This window comes from Colius striatus, chromosome 9 (assembly GCF_028858725.1).
Source record: "Colius striatus isolate bColStr4 chromosome 9, bColStr4.1.hap1, whole genome shotgun sequence".
Classification (NCBI taxonomy): domain Eukaryota; kingdom Metazoa; phylum Chordata; class Aves; order Coliiformes; family Coliidae; genus Colius; species Colius striatus.
This window is the reverse complement of record NC_084767.1, coordinates 29792523-29809922: the sequence shown is the minus strand read 5'-3', so window position 1 is coordinate 29809922 and position 17400 is coordinate 29792523. Positions and strand designations below refer to the sequence as shown.

The window sequence follows — 17400 nt, the reverse complement described above, 5'->3', positions numbered from 1 at the left end:
AAGGATTAGGACAGCAACGCTGCTCTAACTGAGGTGCTGCAAGGTTCAGTAGTGTGAGAAACCCAAGAATATCAAATTCTGCCTACACAATGTCTAGCTGTAGTCAACGCTGCTGCACTATCACTTTCATTTTTGTCCAATGCATACACAAATTAAAAGGGAAAGCATGCTATTTGCTTGATAAACCCACAGCAGAAAGTGAAGAAAATAAAAACTTTACTTTCAGAAAATTTCTCTTACAAGAAACCAGCATAAACCTCCCCCATGTAAAACTGTACAGATGTATTTCTGCAGGCCAATATAAAGAAAGAATCATCTATTCTAGTCTCTTACGTTAGAGTATCTGAAATTACATTTTTAAAACAACCATAAACATAATCTTCAGCTCTATGGTTGTAAGTGACTGCAGCAAATAGAACAGAACTGAGGCACCCAGGGCATTAGACCTGTGGAAGAGATTTCTGTTGTAAACACAGATTTTGTTGTAATAAGGTAATAGGATGGTTATTTTATGTGGGGAAAAAGGTTGCAGATTGCAGAGGGGTCTCTGACCTCAAAAAGTCACATTTGTATTCTATGAATAAAAAGCTTGAGGATGTTACCTTCAGTATTTCCTTCTGATGAACTGGACGATTATTTACAAAAATGAAACTCCTTTCTGAACTTGAAAGGCTTGTTAAAGAACTGTCTGACTCAGCTTTTGGGAGAAATCCAGAGAGATTTATCTGCAATGATAAAACAAATACAGTGCAAAAGCCATGTTAAAAAAGAGAACCCCTAAAAAATCTTTTAGAGATAAGATATTAAAATGGAATTATACAGGAGCCCAAGTTATTTAAATGCATGCACTGCTTCTTGAAAGTTATGATACAAAAAAAAGGTAAAAATCACTCAAAGAAAAAAACAAAAAGTTGAGAAGGATGGGTTTGTATCTACTTTCCTTGATCAATTTATTGCCAAATTTCCTACATTTGGACTGCCAGTTGCACCAGGTTGCTGTCTGCAGCTGAAGGTTGCAAAGAACCCCAGTCAGCTTTAGGTTTGCTGACTGCAGGGGGTTGCCAACTTAACCCTGGACAAGCTCAAGGCGTGGACCACTGACAAACTTGGCGAAGGCAGGAGTGCATTACCTCTAGGGAGAAAGCCCAAAACACATAATCCCTCCCTTTCCAAACACAGCACACCTTAAATAGCCTGTCACAGAACATTTTTTCAGGGCACCTATATTTACCTACGCCACCTGTATCCAAATCATCTGACTCTCAAGAGTGCTGAGCACCCATGATTCACAGACTGCAGTAGAATCTGTGAGCACACAGCATTGCCAAGGAGCCTCAGAAAAAAACCCAAAACAACCAACCAACAACAAAAAAAAAACTCCACCAACAAACCACACATAATTTGTGTACCTACCACTAACTCCCAAGATTTACGATTTTTCTGTTCAGATTCTTTAGTTTAGTTTTTTTGTTTGAGGTTTTTTTAAGGTCAAAATGAGGCTGCATGACTTGTGCTGCCTGACCCATCACCTCACCCGCCAAGCAACTTTGAAACTGTTGGATCAATTTCAATTCAATCTGATAAAGAAGTAGAAATCCCAAAGATATTATATTTCTACAATTTCTGTGATAACTGACAGCTGTTTGGACAGGAGAGGCTTACTTATGAAAAGGCAATTGCAACTTTTAAAAAGCCAGGATCCATCAGCACATAAGAACTGATGTGACAACCAGCCTACACATATTGCCCCAGCTAATAGGTGAACACTGAGGCATCATGAAGATGGAGATTTTTGAGAGAAGAGAAAGTTGGGAAAACGTTGTGGCAGCAGGGTGCTTCACTGAACACAGAAATCAGACCTTGTTAGTTTTGTTTTTGGCAGAACTACCTCTATTTACTAAAATCCAGATTACCAAGCATTTGAAACAGAATTTAAAATCCCTGGGATTTGGCCTATCCTTCCCATTCATCTACGTCACACCAGCTATCTGCTCATGTGCTCCCTTATTCCCTCTTGACCTTGTAATACGCATTCTGTGCTAAAGTTGGAGTGTTCTGGTCACACATAACCAAATACCACTGGTCAAGTTAAAGAGGTGTCAAATATCTGTTGGATGATTATCAGAAAACAACATGCAGCACTTCCAGATTTTATCCTGCAACTTTAGCATATCCTCCCTGAACGTTCTTCCTCTAGAGTTCAAGCTCTTCTTCTAACTTACAAATATTTGTACATTTCTTTCACTTCAAACAGTATTTTTACATACAGGTAACATTACAACAAAAGTGAAAGTCTCTAAATTACTCATTTAAGAAGTTGGCAGATTGAGAAGTGGCTGACTGCTGTTATTATTTAAAGCCATACAGAGAATCAGTATGTTCATTAAAAGTTAGTAACAATTTCTAAAACTAGTATTTTTCATTAGAATTTTCATATATTAAACTATATGAAGGATAAAGATAAAATTAGAGACTGGAAAACATTCCAGAACTTAGCTTTAAAATTAGATCAACTGTTTACAAAAACAGTATTTTCGTAAAAAACAACTTACATATCTATTAAAATATATCTCTGTTGAGTGGTAGAATGTCTGCCTTAAGTACTTATCTTCTTCCCAGCAGCATGTGTATCTGCTAAATTTAACCTCCACAGAAAAAGAAGAGACTAGGAAAATGTCCTACGTGAAAGTTTTTGGCCAAAATTGATCCATCCATTTGCAAGACTGAAGGATGTGAAAAGTATAGATGCTGTTTTGCACCTGTAAAAAGTTGTGTCGAGTTTTATTTTCCTAGTTCTCTTTTTATTTTACAAGTATCTCCTGAGTTTACATGCTCTGGGGTTAGCTTGAAATGTGTCCTTGTTTAATTCAGTGCTAATATTGGACTAGATGATCTCTAAAGTGCCCTTCCAACTCCTACCATTCTATGATCCTATGATTCTATGTTTTGAAGAAGGCCAGTTTTTAAAATCTCTGGGTCACTCATTACAGAAGTTTTAACTCTGCAGCTAGTAAGGTACTGCTTACAGTAAGCTGTTTTAGCGAGATTAGTTTTGTCTTCATACCAACCTTTGCAGCAAAGCAGTAAGGATCTACACAATGAATGAGTAGGAAAGGAAAATAAATAGAGATCTGCTCTCTGGTCTGTGTACTGAATGAGGCACAGACATAATAGGAAGGAAAAAAACAGCATATGACTTATCATTAAACACCTATCCCAATATCTGCACACAAGGGAGAAAGCAAGGGTTACACAGGCAACTTTAATTCTGTCATTTCATACTGTTTGGCTGCTTCATTTAGATATGCCCATGGTTTCTGAACACAGATTTGTGCATGAGCAATAGGCATGGCTCACTTATACACCTATAAATGATGCACACGGTATTTTACACACTATTTAGAGAGAGAGAGAGAGAGAGATGGAATGTTCCCCAACTTCTATTCAAGGAATACGAATGCCTCATGATATAGCAAAGAGGTAACCTGAGAATCTGAGTCCCTCCTTCAAGCTAGTCCCTTCTAAATACCCCCATGTCTTCCTTTTGGAGCCTCCTGCACTTACGCTTGGGGGCACATCCAACCTGCACTCAGGTAAGAATGACTCTGGATGTCCTCTTCATCTAAGACTTTGTAAACTACAAGAAGCAACTTTGATTTTTTTTTGCCCCCCTCATTTCCATGCATGTATATTGTGGAAGCATTCTGACAAGCTCAAGATTTAAGTCTGAATAATGCTAGTTAACACAACTTCCTATGCTGCATTCAAGATGGTAAGTTGTGTTTAACAGCCACTATGACTTTACAGATGGTGATGCATCTCATCTAGGTGACTGGTCAAGATTATTACTACAAGATACAGGAAAATGCAACTTTGAAGAATCAGCAGTAGCAAGATTCCCTTTCATACTAATGTCTCCAACAAAAATGGACGGAGAGAAAACAATTTTAAAAAAATATTAGACAAAGGAGAGTACCATGGGAAATTCCCTCAGCAGGAGCAAAGAATGTCAAGTGCATTGAATTTTTTGAAAACTAATTAGCATTTCCTTGAAATACATGTTTAGTGGAAATTTCGCAGAACTTGCCTTGTAAGTATATGTTTCTTTTGCTGCAAAAGTGTCCCTCAATGAAATTGAGGACATATTCTTTAGAGTATAAGGCTAAGAGGCCACAAGGATGAGAATGATACAAATGCTTAGATATCAACCAGAGCACAACCTGCCTGGAGGCCAAGAATCCAACTTAGACAGCTCTGAGCAATCAGCAATTCTGCATTTGTCATCACAACTGTTTTTACTGCCATTTGATCAGTACCACGTGAGTCCTGACTAGATGATTCTTGGAGTGAAGAGTGGATTTTCAATCACCAAACCAATTAATTTTATAAAGAGGACAGTAATAGAATCAAATGTATTAATAAGATGTCAATCTGGAAATAATATTATCTTTTTCAAAATCTTCTTCTTTTTGAATTTGGATTTAGCTGTCTTCATTGACAGGCTTTAAGTGGATTTGTGAGAAGGAAGTTTAAACTCACCTCAGGATCTTCACAGCAGTGTTGAAAAGGTACCATACTGCCCATAACGGCTGTTCCCAGAACTGACATACAGGCCATTTTGTGATCCGATACCCTGGTTTTCTGCCAAATAACTGCCTGAAACAAATGGCACAGAGTCAAATTTTTGACATTATATTTGTTGAACTCGAGTCATGTCTATGAACATGCATATGCAACTGCACACATACTGTATATGTAACATTCTGTACTTTGACCCTCTTACATTCACAACTTTTCAGTGTTAACACACACGATATGGTACTTTTAAGCATGTCTTCTCATATTGTGTTACTTATTTAGACTTGTAGAAATTGGAAAATCAGGCAAAGCTTTTATTTATGGATGTCAAGTCGCTAATCTGGACTTCTGCACCCAAAACAATTGTTAGAAACAAATCAACAGAAGTACTACTCCTCTTAGATATATAGCAGCAAGCTTTATATCTTAACTAAGCATATAAATTCCGAGTTTATGATACGTGTCTGGCATGGTGGTCAAGGTTTGAAGGTGGGCACTGCAGTGCTTATAGTACTTATATTTAAGACACAGGACATTTTGGTAGAAATCAGGTTATTAGGTGTCCACTCATAGGTCTCGTCTGGATACTCTAGGTCTATGATAAGCCTGCTATTTAGAAACACTTCCTCAGAAATTGCTTTCCTTTACAAGGAAAGCAGCCGTTTGTCTGCTGAAAACACAGTAAAACTTAGATGGATAAGAGGATATTTGCTCTATTAGCTACACATCTTGCAATACCATTGCAAAGATTTGACAAATATAGTAAGTCAGTTTGAACTGCAACTTGCATCAGAACTTATCCATCAAGCCCAGTTACATATACAGAAAGTATCAGCTACTTTGGAAAGTGTAATTTTGTCTCTCACTAATGAGACTACTTCACTAAACAGCCACAAATTTAACTCTGAATCTGCTGACTTTTATTGCTACACATCAACAACAAAAAAAAATCTGGCTTTCTGCTTCTAGGCAATTGAGACTGCTTAACTCAGATCCACTTTATGTCTGTTTCTGTCACTGTTAGCTGACTGTTTATACCTCAATATGTAACATTCAAACACAAAAGGAAAAAAAAATGCTGCAAGTTGCACTTCAAACTTGATGTTACAATGCTGTTTAAAATGATGTTTTAAATAGGTGCTAGGTGTCCAATAAATTCAAAGTGTGTTCACAGTGTTCTGGTATGGGATGTTATATGAAAGCATGTTGAGTGAGAAAAGAATACACATGCACCCATCTCAAGAAATGCAATACATACCCTTAAAATTCCACCTGTCCAGTGGGATATTTGCTGGCCTTGAGGGGTGAATACCACAGAAGAACACGGTACTCCTGTAAAATGATATTCCCTTTCTGCAGGACAGGTGGAATTGTAAAGCTCTTAGACTTGTTGAGCCTAAAACTATTCCTCAAATCTTTAATTTTTAATTTCCACGTACATTCCACAGCATTTGTGAAGTGAGGATTTTTATCCCTGCCTGAATCTAACTCACCTCCTAGACACCAGCCTGACAGCCCTTTGCACATGCTGGACCACAGTTCAGTCATTCTACAGCAAGCATGAATACCTCAGACCTAAAGGACAATTATGTCAGGGAGGGCAATGGATACAAAGTGAGGAAAAGGAGAAATGAGAAAACAGAGCCACAGGCCACGTGTCCACAGCTCTGGCAGGGGGAGCCTCCACTGTGCTTCGGCAGCAGGCAGAAGCAAAGGACAGCCCGGGGCTGCCCAAAGCATGCTGCCTCTCAGCCTCTCTCCTCTACACCTGCTGTAAATCTCTTCAAAGACATTTTGAAGTGATGAAAGAATTTGTCCTCTTCTTTGGAGCTCCTCTTATAAAATATATCCTGTACTGCGGCTATTTTAAAACTGATTACTTAAAATGGAAACACAAAGTGCCAAGCAATTTTTTCTTTACTGGAGATATTTTAAATTAAATGCATGTGACCAAACTGAGAAAGGCATTTGTTACATGACTAACATAAACATCATGATGTTTATTTTAGTTTATACTAGTGTGATGCCATAGGTACAGATATAAATCTTAGCTGCTGATTAATGCAAGGTTATTACACTGCTTGATCTGCTGAACGGCAGATACTCGGGACTGTGAAAAGATCACTTCAGTAAGGTGGTTTGAACAAAGCTGTGGAAAATGAAAACTTACTAAACACAAACTTGCTAAAAGTAGATAATGTTTGTAAGTTCAGGAAGTATTGTTTAACTAGTAATATATTTATCACATATTAATACTGAGAACTACAGACAAAATTTTAGAAACTAGTTACCATTGTAGATTAAATTAAAGCTTATATACTAGAGAGGCCAGGCAACTCCTAAATTTCTGTATTATATAAACACAGAATAGATTGTGTGTTCATTTTTGCCCTGACTGCACAACATGAAGCAACAACACAGCAATAGCTGTTAATTTAAAGAAAATTATGTTTTTAGTCTCTCCATATGTATCAATAGGCATTAAAAAAAAAATCCACAAAGAAACAATGCCTGTTCCATTTCATTTATTTTAGAAAGTGCTTGTTTCCATGAGGTTCCTGCAATACCCTATTCTTTTAACCTTGCTTATACCCTTTAGTTTAGCTAAAAATACACACTCACACCCCTCATATTTTTTTCTAGGTCATATAAAGCGGGTGTCCAGGATGAGCCAAGGAAGAATCTGACTCTAGTCAGTATGATGACACTGCAAGAAAAAGCCTACTCAAAGATATATTATTACATATGGCCTATCTTAGGTTTTGCTAGAGCTAGCCAAATATATCCCACCTCCCTCCTTGCTTCATTGAGGGGGATTACATGATCTAGATTTTACAAAATGTCATAACACATAAAAATCTATTGCACATATACAGAAGATAAATACATGTGTGTGTGCCCGTATGTCTGTATTTCTCCACCCTCATCCAGCCCTAGGACATAGGCATACTTTTGTTGAAGATGACAATATATACACTGAGCAGGCATCTATGTTATTTCAGCATGTATACACATAGCCAGAAGGATTCATTGAAAAACGTGTAACAAGTAGAGAAAGAGTATGCAACCTCTTCCCACTGGAGTTCCTAGAATATGGCACTACAGAGTTAAGTTGCTCTTTGTCTCCTCAAAGACACCAAGGAGGAACAGAGAAAACATGCTGCTACTCCTCTTCCCCAACTGTCCTTCAATATTTTAGAACTTCTAGCAGCAGTCACAAAGAATTGCCATCAGAGACAAAAGAAAAATCATAATTAGAGCTGGAGACTGGATGCTGCTGCTGGCTGTTCTACTTCAGTGCAATTTTGAGGCTACAAGTTAAAACACATTCATCCTGTTTACCTCACTACTATATACCATCAGTAACGTAATGAAATGGACTTCTACTACTCAGAAGCCATCTATTTTCTTCATTTGTTTTGTGATAATCATCATGTTATTTATCTTGTAATAAAGTTCAAGGGTGTAAAAGTCCAGCAAAATCACTGTACATAAACTGCAGGTTGGTGAAGTATCACGACTTAGCTCTGTAAGTGAAATCTGTATTTCACATTCTCTCTGATTTTGTTTTACATGCTTCAAAAATCCTGTCACTCTGGCAAGACCTCACTGCAGATAGTGAACTCTTTGGGCCAGTACCTTCCTTAGCTTTTCACTACTTCAAACCTAATAGTCTATTAACTAATTGAAATTTCTGCCAACTTGTTAAGAGAATATAACAACAGGAACAAAGCCAGGCAACAATAGCCAAAGTTTGAAGTGAGCCTAAGGGAAACAAAAACCTACCACCTAGTACAATGTGTATTGTCTCTTTTGCTTCTGATGCACAGACACCTTGCTTCTCTGCAGTGGCAGAAAGTCTATCAGATGAGATTATGAAGAGAAGAAGATAAGGTCTTAACCATATTCTTTAAAATCCCATCTTTGAAAATGCTGGTGTTTGTCAGCTCCACATTGTAACTGGTTTCTTTTTTTAAAACCAATGGTAAGTTACCTTCCTAAAAGAAAGCTCTCGCATAATCTTCCCTTCAAAAAAAGAAATCACAGCAGTTTTTAAATTTAGCTTTAAGAAAAATAATGCAATTCTATACATAATTGTAATTATTTTCCCCATATATTTTACACTTGACCCTGAGGAACCTGTTGTCCTATCTACTTAATAATTGATGGTGGGACAACTACCAGTGGAGATATGCAACTCAAGGCATCATTTTCCCCCTCATCAGGTGCAGTTGACCTACCTGTCTATCCCACAGGCATCAGAGAGTACAGTTACCAAGGGGATCTGCTGAAGGACAGTAATGTTCCACAGTACTGTTCATCCTACAAATTTAAATGTATTTCCTGCTTAGATTTCTCTTTTGTAACATGAGAACTCTCTATCAATGAAAAGACTTTCTTGAGCGTCATGCAGTGGAGAAATGCTTAGATTTGAAAGTCGAAAGATAAGTTAGGAGAGGACCTAAGAAATACTACAAGGAGACAAGTACCTTCATCTGGTAACACGCTTCTTTAGAGAGTTTCGAGAATTACAAAGACTATAGAGAGCTGTAAGTTTTCCATTTGCTTTAACCACACATATTCAGTTGTGGGTGTTTACAGAAATTCCATTTCCATAGTAGAAAGAACAAAAACCTAGCAAAAACCCTCTCAAACAATTAAACTACTGTCAAAAAAACAGTTTCTGATCCTAAACAGTCATTTAGACTGTGCACATCATCACAGTGAACTCCATTTAAGTAAAAGGAGCTTTGAAAACCTTTTGGAAAACAGTGGTTATAAAAATAACATATCTAACTGTGACAAAGTACACTGGTAAGGAAGACGGCAAAATTCCCAGATGGCTTTGGAAACATCTTTTTTTCCACTAATTTTTTAACAGTGTACAAAGTGAATGTGAACATCTAGCAAGAGCTAAAGGCACATCTCAGAATCTGCAACACACATTGCATATGTGAAACAGTACTTGTTTTGAGATTTCAAACATATACTGTGCTGTCATTTGAAAAAAGTGATGGATGAGAAACTGGAAACCTCAAGGAATTAGTAATAGGATATAAAGCATTTCACCTCTAGGTCACAAGTTCAAATTCAACCAGGTTGGTAGTGACCAAAAGTAGTTACCATCTGGCAGCTGTTCTCTGGCTGATGTAAAATGAGTTGAGGGTCTCAGCGCATTTCCTAGTGGACAGGTGTCCTTAGCACAAAAAACACCATAATTAACCCTCTGTTTGGCTTTCTCAGTAAAGCCACTGAACAACGAATGGAAGTAAAGACTGAGCTGTATTCCAGGTCATCATGAAAGCATGCTGGCTGCAAAGCACTGTAGATTCTTAATAATAATTCCTCTTTATATTTTAAGCACACAGATTAAGGAGGGTCTTAATTTATCATCATTACATTAAATGGAGTGGCCTTTCCAACTCAAGAAAGAGATTGTGCTGTTGTTTCTGCTCAATGCAGATTTCTTTTCAACATGCAGCTATAGTAGAGTTTAGAATCCCAATGAATGAATAATCCAATTATTAAAAATGGCAATTTACTTCAACACGCTTACAGTCTCAAAATCCCAACACTTATTACAGAGGACTCAGACACAGAAAGCAAACTGTTCTGGGGCTGCTGGATACCGACTGTAGGTTTAGAATATCCAGCTTTGGAAATAATACGAGACTTACTGTAAGGAAAAAAAAATTATGGCATCCTTTAGGTCAACACCAACCACAGTTGCAAAGGGGGTCTGGGTAACAATATTGTCCACAGCTTTAAAATGGACCTCTTGCTTTCAGAAGTTCTAATCCATGACCCTCTCAAGAAACGAAGAGGATGATTCTAGGCAGAACTGTGTGTAACTAGGATTTCAAACTATTATGCACATGAAAACCACTGGGGAAAAAAGAAATTCTCTTATGCAGATTTCTCCTCAACAGGAACTGGAAAATGTATTGAGCCTACCTGTGGCCCACCTGTCCTTTGCACAAGGCATGGGACTGGTTGTATATGGTATGACCTGTTGATTGGCACCATCTAAACCACATGTTGCCATAATTTGTTTAACCTTACTATAGCTGAAATTGTTAAAAACAGGTATAGTTATTTGGTGTCCTCTCTCCTTTTGCTGTTTGTGGAAAAAAGGCAACTTGAGCATAATTAAACTATTTCATATCAGCCTTTCAACACACAAAAACATTTATTGAACATTAGTGGGTTTTAGGACTGAGCTGACAGCCAGTGGTATTAAGCAGTGAAGTGTGAAAACTGCTGTTCCAGGGGAGAGCCCAACACCACCTGGGGTACAATACAGCCAGTGCTCATAAGTGGCCAGATCATGGCATTTCGGGCTGAAGAGTGATGCGGTTTAAGCAGTAGTTGACTTTGGAATGTTCTTAGCATGCCTTCAGATAATGTTAACTTTAAATAAACTTGCTGAATACTCATGTAAATTATTTCCATTTGGCTGCCTCATTATTCAATATGCTTTCAAGGAACATGGTGATGAAAGAAGAAAAATACCTCTTTCTAACATAACCATACTGGCAAGAGGATCAACATTATCAGTATTCAAAGAATGTCTTGGCAGGATAAAAAGAAGGAGCACTAGCTAATCCAACTTGTCAAACTAGTAATAGTACTTCAAAGGTTGATCTGCAAAGTGATTTGTTATTTATTGCTAATGCAAACAAAACATTCTGAGCAGAAAGAGCAATTGAGTATTTCCTTATCTCGGAAATAAACAAACCCTAGGATGACTGACAGAAAAATATCTATTTTCTTACTTAAAAAAACAACTCAAAGGCTGGAAGAGCATTGTAGTTCTTCACAAAAATCAGATATTTAATGGTAGTATTTTCCAAACTAACATGGAAACGTGGAATAATAAGAAGAAAAATTTCTGGAAATTTAATTCAGAAGCACAAGACATACCACTTTAAAAATATTCCCCACGGTGGAAATAAAACGTGCAATGAATTGTGCATCCTATAAACATACATACATTCAACAATTCAACAGAAGGCCTGACTTGCCAAGGTAAGTTTCTGCTAGAATCAATTAGGCAACACATTTTCATCTGCCTAACTTCTGTCACTTCTACAAAAATGTCAGCATCATCACATTCTTCCTCAATACAGCCAGGGCTATGCTTTCTTCTACTCTCCTTTGATTTCTCGTAAAATATGGGACTGTCTTTGAAGACTGTTTGGGGTTTTTTTAACATGTACTAGTTTTGTCATTTATTTTTAATATTTCCTTGAAATACACTTATTTACACTTTTTTCTCTTACTACTTGTTATACTCTTTCAATCTGTCTTTCCTAATCTCCTTCTGTAATACTCCATTTCTGCTACCTTCTTGCTCTTTTAAGCCTTGGAACCTGATCTTACTCCTGATGTGTATCTTCTTCCATTGCAACAGAAAATATTGGCTCAGCCCCAAGAATTTGAGATTCTAGGAACTCCTACACATAATTGCACATACAATTTTTTTTCAATTAATATGAGTTACGTGAAAAATAAATCATTCTAGTAAGTTGATTCTTTCTCCCAATACATTTCAAACAGAAATAGACGACATCCTCCCCGCCCTCCCTCCCCAGCAAATCACAGATATCTCTATTCAGTAAAGAATTATTCTACCAGAGATATACTGTAGTATCACTGTAGGAAAAACACCTTCTGATGTGAATTAATAATTTTAATGACAATACTTTTCCTCCAGATGCTAAGTATTAATGAATATTCATGCTCTGTTATATTACAGTAAGACAGATGCACATAAACCTGATGAAAGTTGTTATGCACTGGAATTTCAGAATTTCAAATTTCCTAAAAAGTATGATGCAACAGGTATTTTTTTCTTTTGTAAGGAATGACAACAGCAGTATATATATAGATAGGAATATGTATTCAAAGATTTTTAACATTTTCAGACTATTTTAAAGCATTTACACAGACTACACTTTCCATAGGGTTTCTTAAGCCTTTACTTTTCCCCACTCAGTAATAGCTACTGAGCGACCTCTTGTGTTGAAACGTTTGAGTAGCTTTTTGTCTTCTAAAGGCTATCAGTGCAAAGTGAAGAGCCCCCCAAAAACAGCACTATTTCTGTCATTACAATGAAAAATACTTCCTGCAGATAGTATTTGTATTGATTTATTTTACCTACTAAAATTGTTTATTGAAGAATTTACCTCTGAAGCTAACAGGATAGGTAGTAAAAAAACAACGTCCACATCATTTTTGCAGTAAGTATTGTGAAAAAGGCATGTGATTAACCTCTGGCACATCAACTCCATTGTATTAAAATAAGCAGAGAGAAAAAAAAAAACAAAACAAGATATTTAATGGGCTAATCAAAGGGGATGAAATCAAAATACTGTTAACAAATTTGTTAGAGAGGGCAAAACCAACCAACCAATAAAAGACAAATTTAGTTTTATTAACCAACATTTAAGACTAATACTATGAACCACTGCTAGATATGTCAAGAAGTTTAACCCAGTGTAAGAAATGCACAACCCTGAGATCTCTGATTTCAAACTTTCTATCATCCCAACAAAGTAAGACTGAAAGTAGCTGCATTTTCTCAGCTTTGGAATGATAACTCTGTAGCCACAAGCCTGGCATTTGTTTTTCCCAGTATTTACACTTTGATATTTGGAAATACATACATAAATATAATTAGAGCATGTTACACAACTTCAGAGAAGAAGAGGCAATCTGTTGTTGTTTCAAGAAAGCACAGGGTTATTCTCCATTCTCACCAAAGGAACTGAGATGTGAATGTTTGGCTCATAAGAGTTAGCAGATCAAAATTGCTCAATAAACAGGCCAAATAGCAATATCCACAAACAAAATGCCTTTAGAAAAGAAAGAATTGCTGAGGGGTCTGGCCACGAGATGTCACCCTCTACCTTGTGGCAACCTGGAAATTCATTAGCACAGCTTTCCTCTCAGAGGTGTCAGAAGCAGGAGTACAGCTAATAAAATCAGCAACATTAAATTGGGGTCAGGTAGAGGACAAGTGCTTAACGTGTCATTTCTATACTTGTGTTGTAGAGTTACTGTTCAGTATGCTGTGAAGTCAAGGTAGCCTCCAAGCAGCCTCTTTCTGTTTAGACTTGCGGGAACAATCTCAACTAAAGCCTGTTGCTGTACAACATTACACTTACTTGCACCAATGTAGCAAATTGAGTGGAATTTTTTCAATCTTTTTTAAACAAAACCATCATTATGTATTGAGCTCTTATGACTTAGCATAGCTACCTCTGTGTGCTACACTACCTACCCAGACAAATATCCTAACAAACTCTTGAGAGTTTTTTCAGTCGGTTTAGAGTTAACACTTGATCAGGCCCTGTGGCCTACTAAGGTCTCACTGCTTTGTTCTGCAGAATACTACCATCATCTTTACTAACCACCAGCATTTAAAGTAATTTTTATACTTCATATATCTAACCAGGCCACTCTGCTGCACCAAACCAAAAAGATCTGAGTCTGAGTTTTAGAAATTTAGTATCAAAATCTGTAACTGTCATAACTACATGTCTATGAAGGGAAGAAAGAAGAGGAAGTCCAAAACCTGTGATGAAAGAAAATTCCTAGGAATCAAAGACTTTCTGTAAGTTATTAGATGAACTGTACAAATTTATCAGAAATTGATCTTTAAGATAGCTGATAAAGAATGACTCGTTACTACCTTATTATGTGTTAAGGTTATCCTCAGGTCCGGCTTTATGATACCATACGCTGTCAGTAGATCTTGGATTTTTTTCAGCTCTTCCTTACATTTTCTGTTTGTTGAGTAAAACTGCTTTCTTACAGGAAGATTCTGAAACAACTTTAGGACTGTTACTGTAGTACCTGCAAGCAGATGACAAAAAAAAGAAGTAGACATTAGGCTGAAAGCATACCACTGACTGGATACTGAGGTACTTTCATTTTGACTTGAACAGACCTCTCTGTATGCTCTTCAAAAAAGTACCTGCAAGGATGTTGTAAATTATTCAACAGACATCACTGTGTTCAGTCAATTGTTCAAAAATTTTGACAAAAGACAAGCCAATGGAGCACACAAGCTTTCTGGCCATGGAAGATACTACATGGACTCATGGGTTAAAATTAGACTTCTCAGCTTCATCTGTCTCTTCAGGATTTGCCTACTGACTAGCCCTTGGCAGCTTCTTCTGGCTTAATGGCTCCCTGCAAGCAGTTAGTGCTGAAAAGGAAGGGAACCGAGTGAGCAGTCAGCTCCCTGTGGGTGTCGGAGCACTGCAGCCAGCTGTGGGGCAGATTCTGGGCTCAATATTGGCAAGCAGTTGCTGCAAAAAACTGAGCCTTACAGAACAGCTGCAACTGCTTCCTCAGGAGCACACCCTTGCCACATGGAAGAAGCATATAATTTCTTTTCTGGGAATACACATTGGCTAGAGTGTGAACCAAGAACACAGTAGTCTTAATGGTCCTCGCTGAGTGGCAATCAGCCAAGCTGAGCATGAAGCACAGCAGATGCTACTCCACACCTACACTATGCCTCATCCACCAAGACAGTCTCTGATGTGAGGGCAACCTTTCATCTCTCACACAACCACATAAAAGGATTTCCAGTGACACACCTTTCCTGCAGGTTAGAAAGACCCATGTCTTTGTCTGGTCCTATAGGCATACTGCTTCCAGCAACTCCTTCATATAGCAGTAGGGCAACTTCTCCTTCTCCAATAAGGACTTTGCTACATACAAAAACCCGATTTTGGTCCTGAACAAATCTTTCTTATATAGTAAGTCTGCCTGGACCCAAGGTACAGAATTTTTATACCTTTTATTTTTGCTGTCAGCTTGAAGAAGTGAGTCACAAGGAGAAACCAGTTTATAATTACTATCTAAAGCAACTTCCAAGACATTTTATTTCTTACGGTAACAACACATTCTCAGTTGACAGACATAAGGCAAGAAATGTTTACAGCTACACGGATTTAATATTCAGCCTCCAAGTACAGAACAGGTATTTCAACATCAAATAGAGTCTCAGAGAAACACAAAATACTTCTGTCACATTGCAACACCATAATAATGATATCCTACCTTGCCCAAGATGGGAAGGTTTTTTGGAAGTTATATGCCCAGTGCTATCCAATGTATACTGAGTGCTGAAATCATCAACAGCTGTCCTTGTTGTGACCAAAACCTGAAAAGAGTGATTAAAAACAATTATGCTCACCAAGGATTCACAAAATTCAGAATGAGCTTAGACAAGCTCTGGTACCACTCATCATTGTGCTACTTTAGTCACCACGGTTACATTTAATTAGTTTATACAATTTTTCTTTTACAGATATTTTGTAAGAGTCACAGAAACATTCTGCATATTACTCATTTTTCCCACTCATTTAACTAAAAGCTATGCATTTCTGTCACATTAATAGACAAAGCATAGCAATCCCTACTACCTACCACACAGACTCCTACATCTTCTGTTCTAGCACAGGTTAAATAAACTAAATCAACTTATAATTTTGCATTTTCGTCCTTCTTTAGAGCAGCCATACTATGATAACTTCATAAATTCATGTGAGACTCCACAAAGATAACAACTACTATCAAACAAACAGTATATAATCTTTGCACACCCAAGCATATCTAGCAATCAGTAGTAGCATGTTTCATAAGCTATTAAGATAATACAGAGATCAGCTTTAGCAAGACCAGTCATAGAACAGCCATTCAATAAACTACAGTTCCCTCAGTTCAGTTATCAATATTTTGAACAACAGAATCACTATACTTCAACCACCTGAAAGACATAATGGTTATCACACATACAGGGCTTTGGGATATTTTGGTTTATTTTAATGTCTCATATGAAGCATTCTGAGTTCAGCCATGCCTCTGGAAAGAAAAAATAGTAACTGATTAATTGGAAATTACAATATTACAGACCTACTTAAGGGCCAATAGTAAAGTTCCTCTTAAACGAAACTTCAGGCGGCATTTTGGGTAGGCAGAATACAAGCAATGCCAGGAGTGTTTAATTAACATAATTACTGATCCAACACCTCAGGCCACCTCCCAACTCTTATGAAATGTACCACAGAGATGATTAAAAGCACAGAATGGATGGCATCCTGCTGACAACTCATTAGAAGGACCCAATGATTGAGGGCTGTCATCATCTGTCAAAACAACAAAACTTCTGAAAGCATCTTCGGAAATCTCCATACAAACACTCCTGCTTAGTGCAATGTGAATGTAGCCCCAAGTAGCACGGAGTCAAGCTCTAACATGTCTCCTGACCTCAACAGTTGATAGTTCCAAGCAGACAAAAATATCAATATCTCCTTGCAGGATCTAATCCATGGCTGAATAAGAAGGAAGTATTTAAAACTTGATCTTGGTTCAGCATGGATACAGGAAGGCAGAGCACAATGGAACAGGCAAACGCTGAGCCTCTAATAGCCTGAACACTTTTCAGATGGTTTTGAGCAAGCTTACTTTCAGTTAACAAGTTAAATCATAAATATCAGTACACTGACAGTCCTCTGAACACAAACATCCAGATCACACTCAGATAGGCCAGGGAGCAGGTTCCTGTTTACTCATATAGACAACAAAGTTTGGGCAATCGCAGTCATATACGTGTCAAGGAGCAATATGGAGCTCAGCAAGATCCCATGACTGCTCATCACCTAGATAATAGCAAGGTAGAAATAATTACTGGAACAATTGCTATGTGAGCCATTAGTTACCTGATGCTCCTCATTGTGTTTCACTCTAACTCAAACAGCAAACAGCCACACAACATTCAAGAGGATAAGCCTCTATCAGGAG

General features: G+C 37.5%; 1 protein-coding gene across 3 annotated transcripts in view; it reads right to left on the bottom strand.

Annotated features, from left to right (window-relative positions):
- PMS1 (PMS1 homolog 1, mismatch repair system component) overlaps nt 1–17400 on the bottom strand; it is a 56846-nt gene that overhangs the window by 31125 nt on the left and 8321 nt on the right. For 2 of the 3 annotated variants that reach the window (XM_062003069.1, XM_062003071.1), the window contains exons 4-7: nt 15658–15760; nt 14276–14439; nt 4540–4656; nt 603–725 (exon numbers count right to left, since the gene is read on the bottom strand). In XM_062003069.1, the coding sequence (XP_061859053.1) occupies nt 603–725; nt 4540–4656; nt 14276–14439; nt 15658–15760 (507 nt within the window). The remainder of the gene's footprint in view (nt 1–602; nt 726–4539; nt 4657–14275; nt 14440–15657; nt 15761–17400) is intronic. The other variant, XM_062003070.1, reaches the window with a different exon arrangement.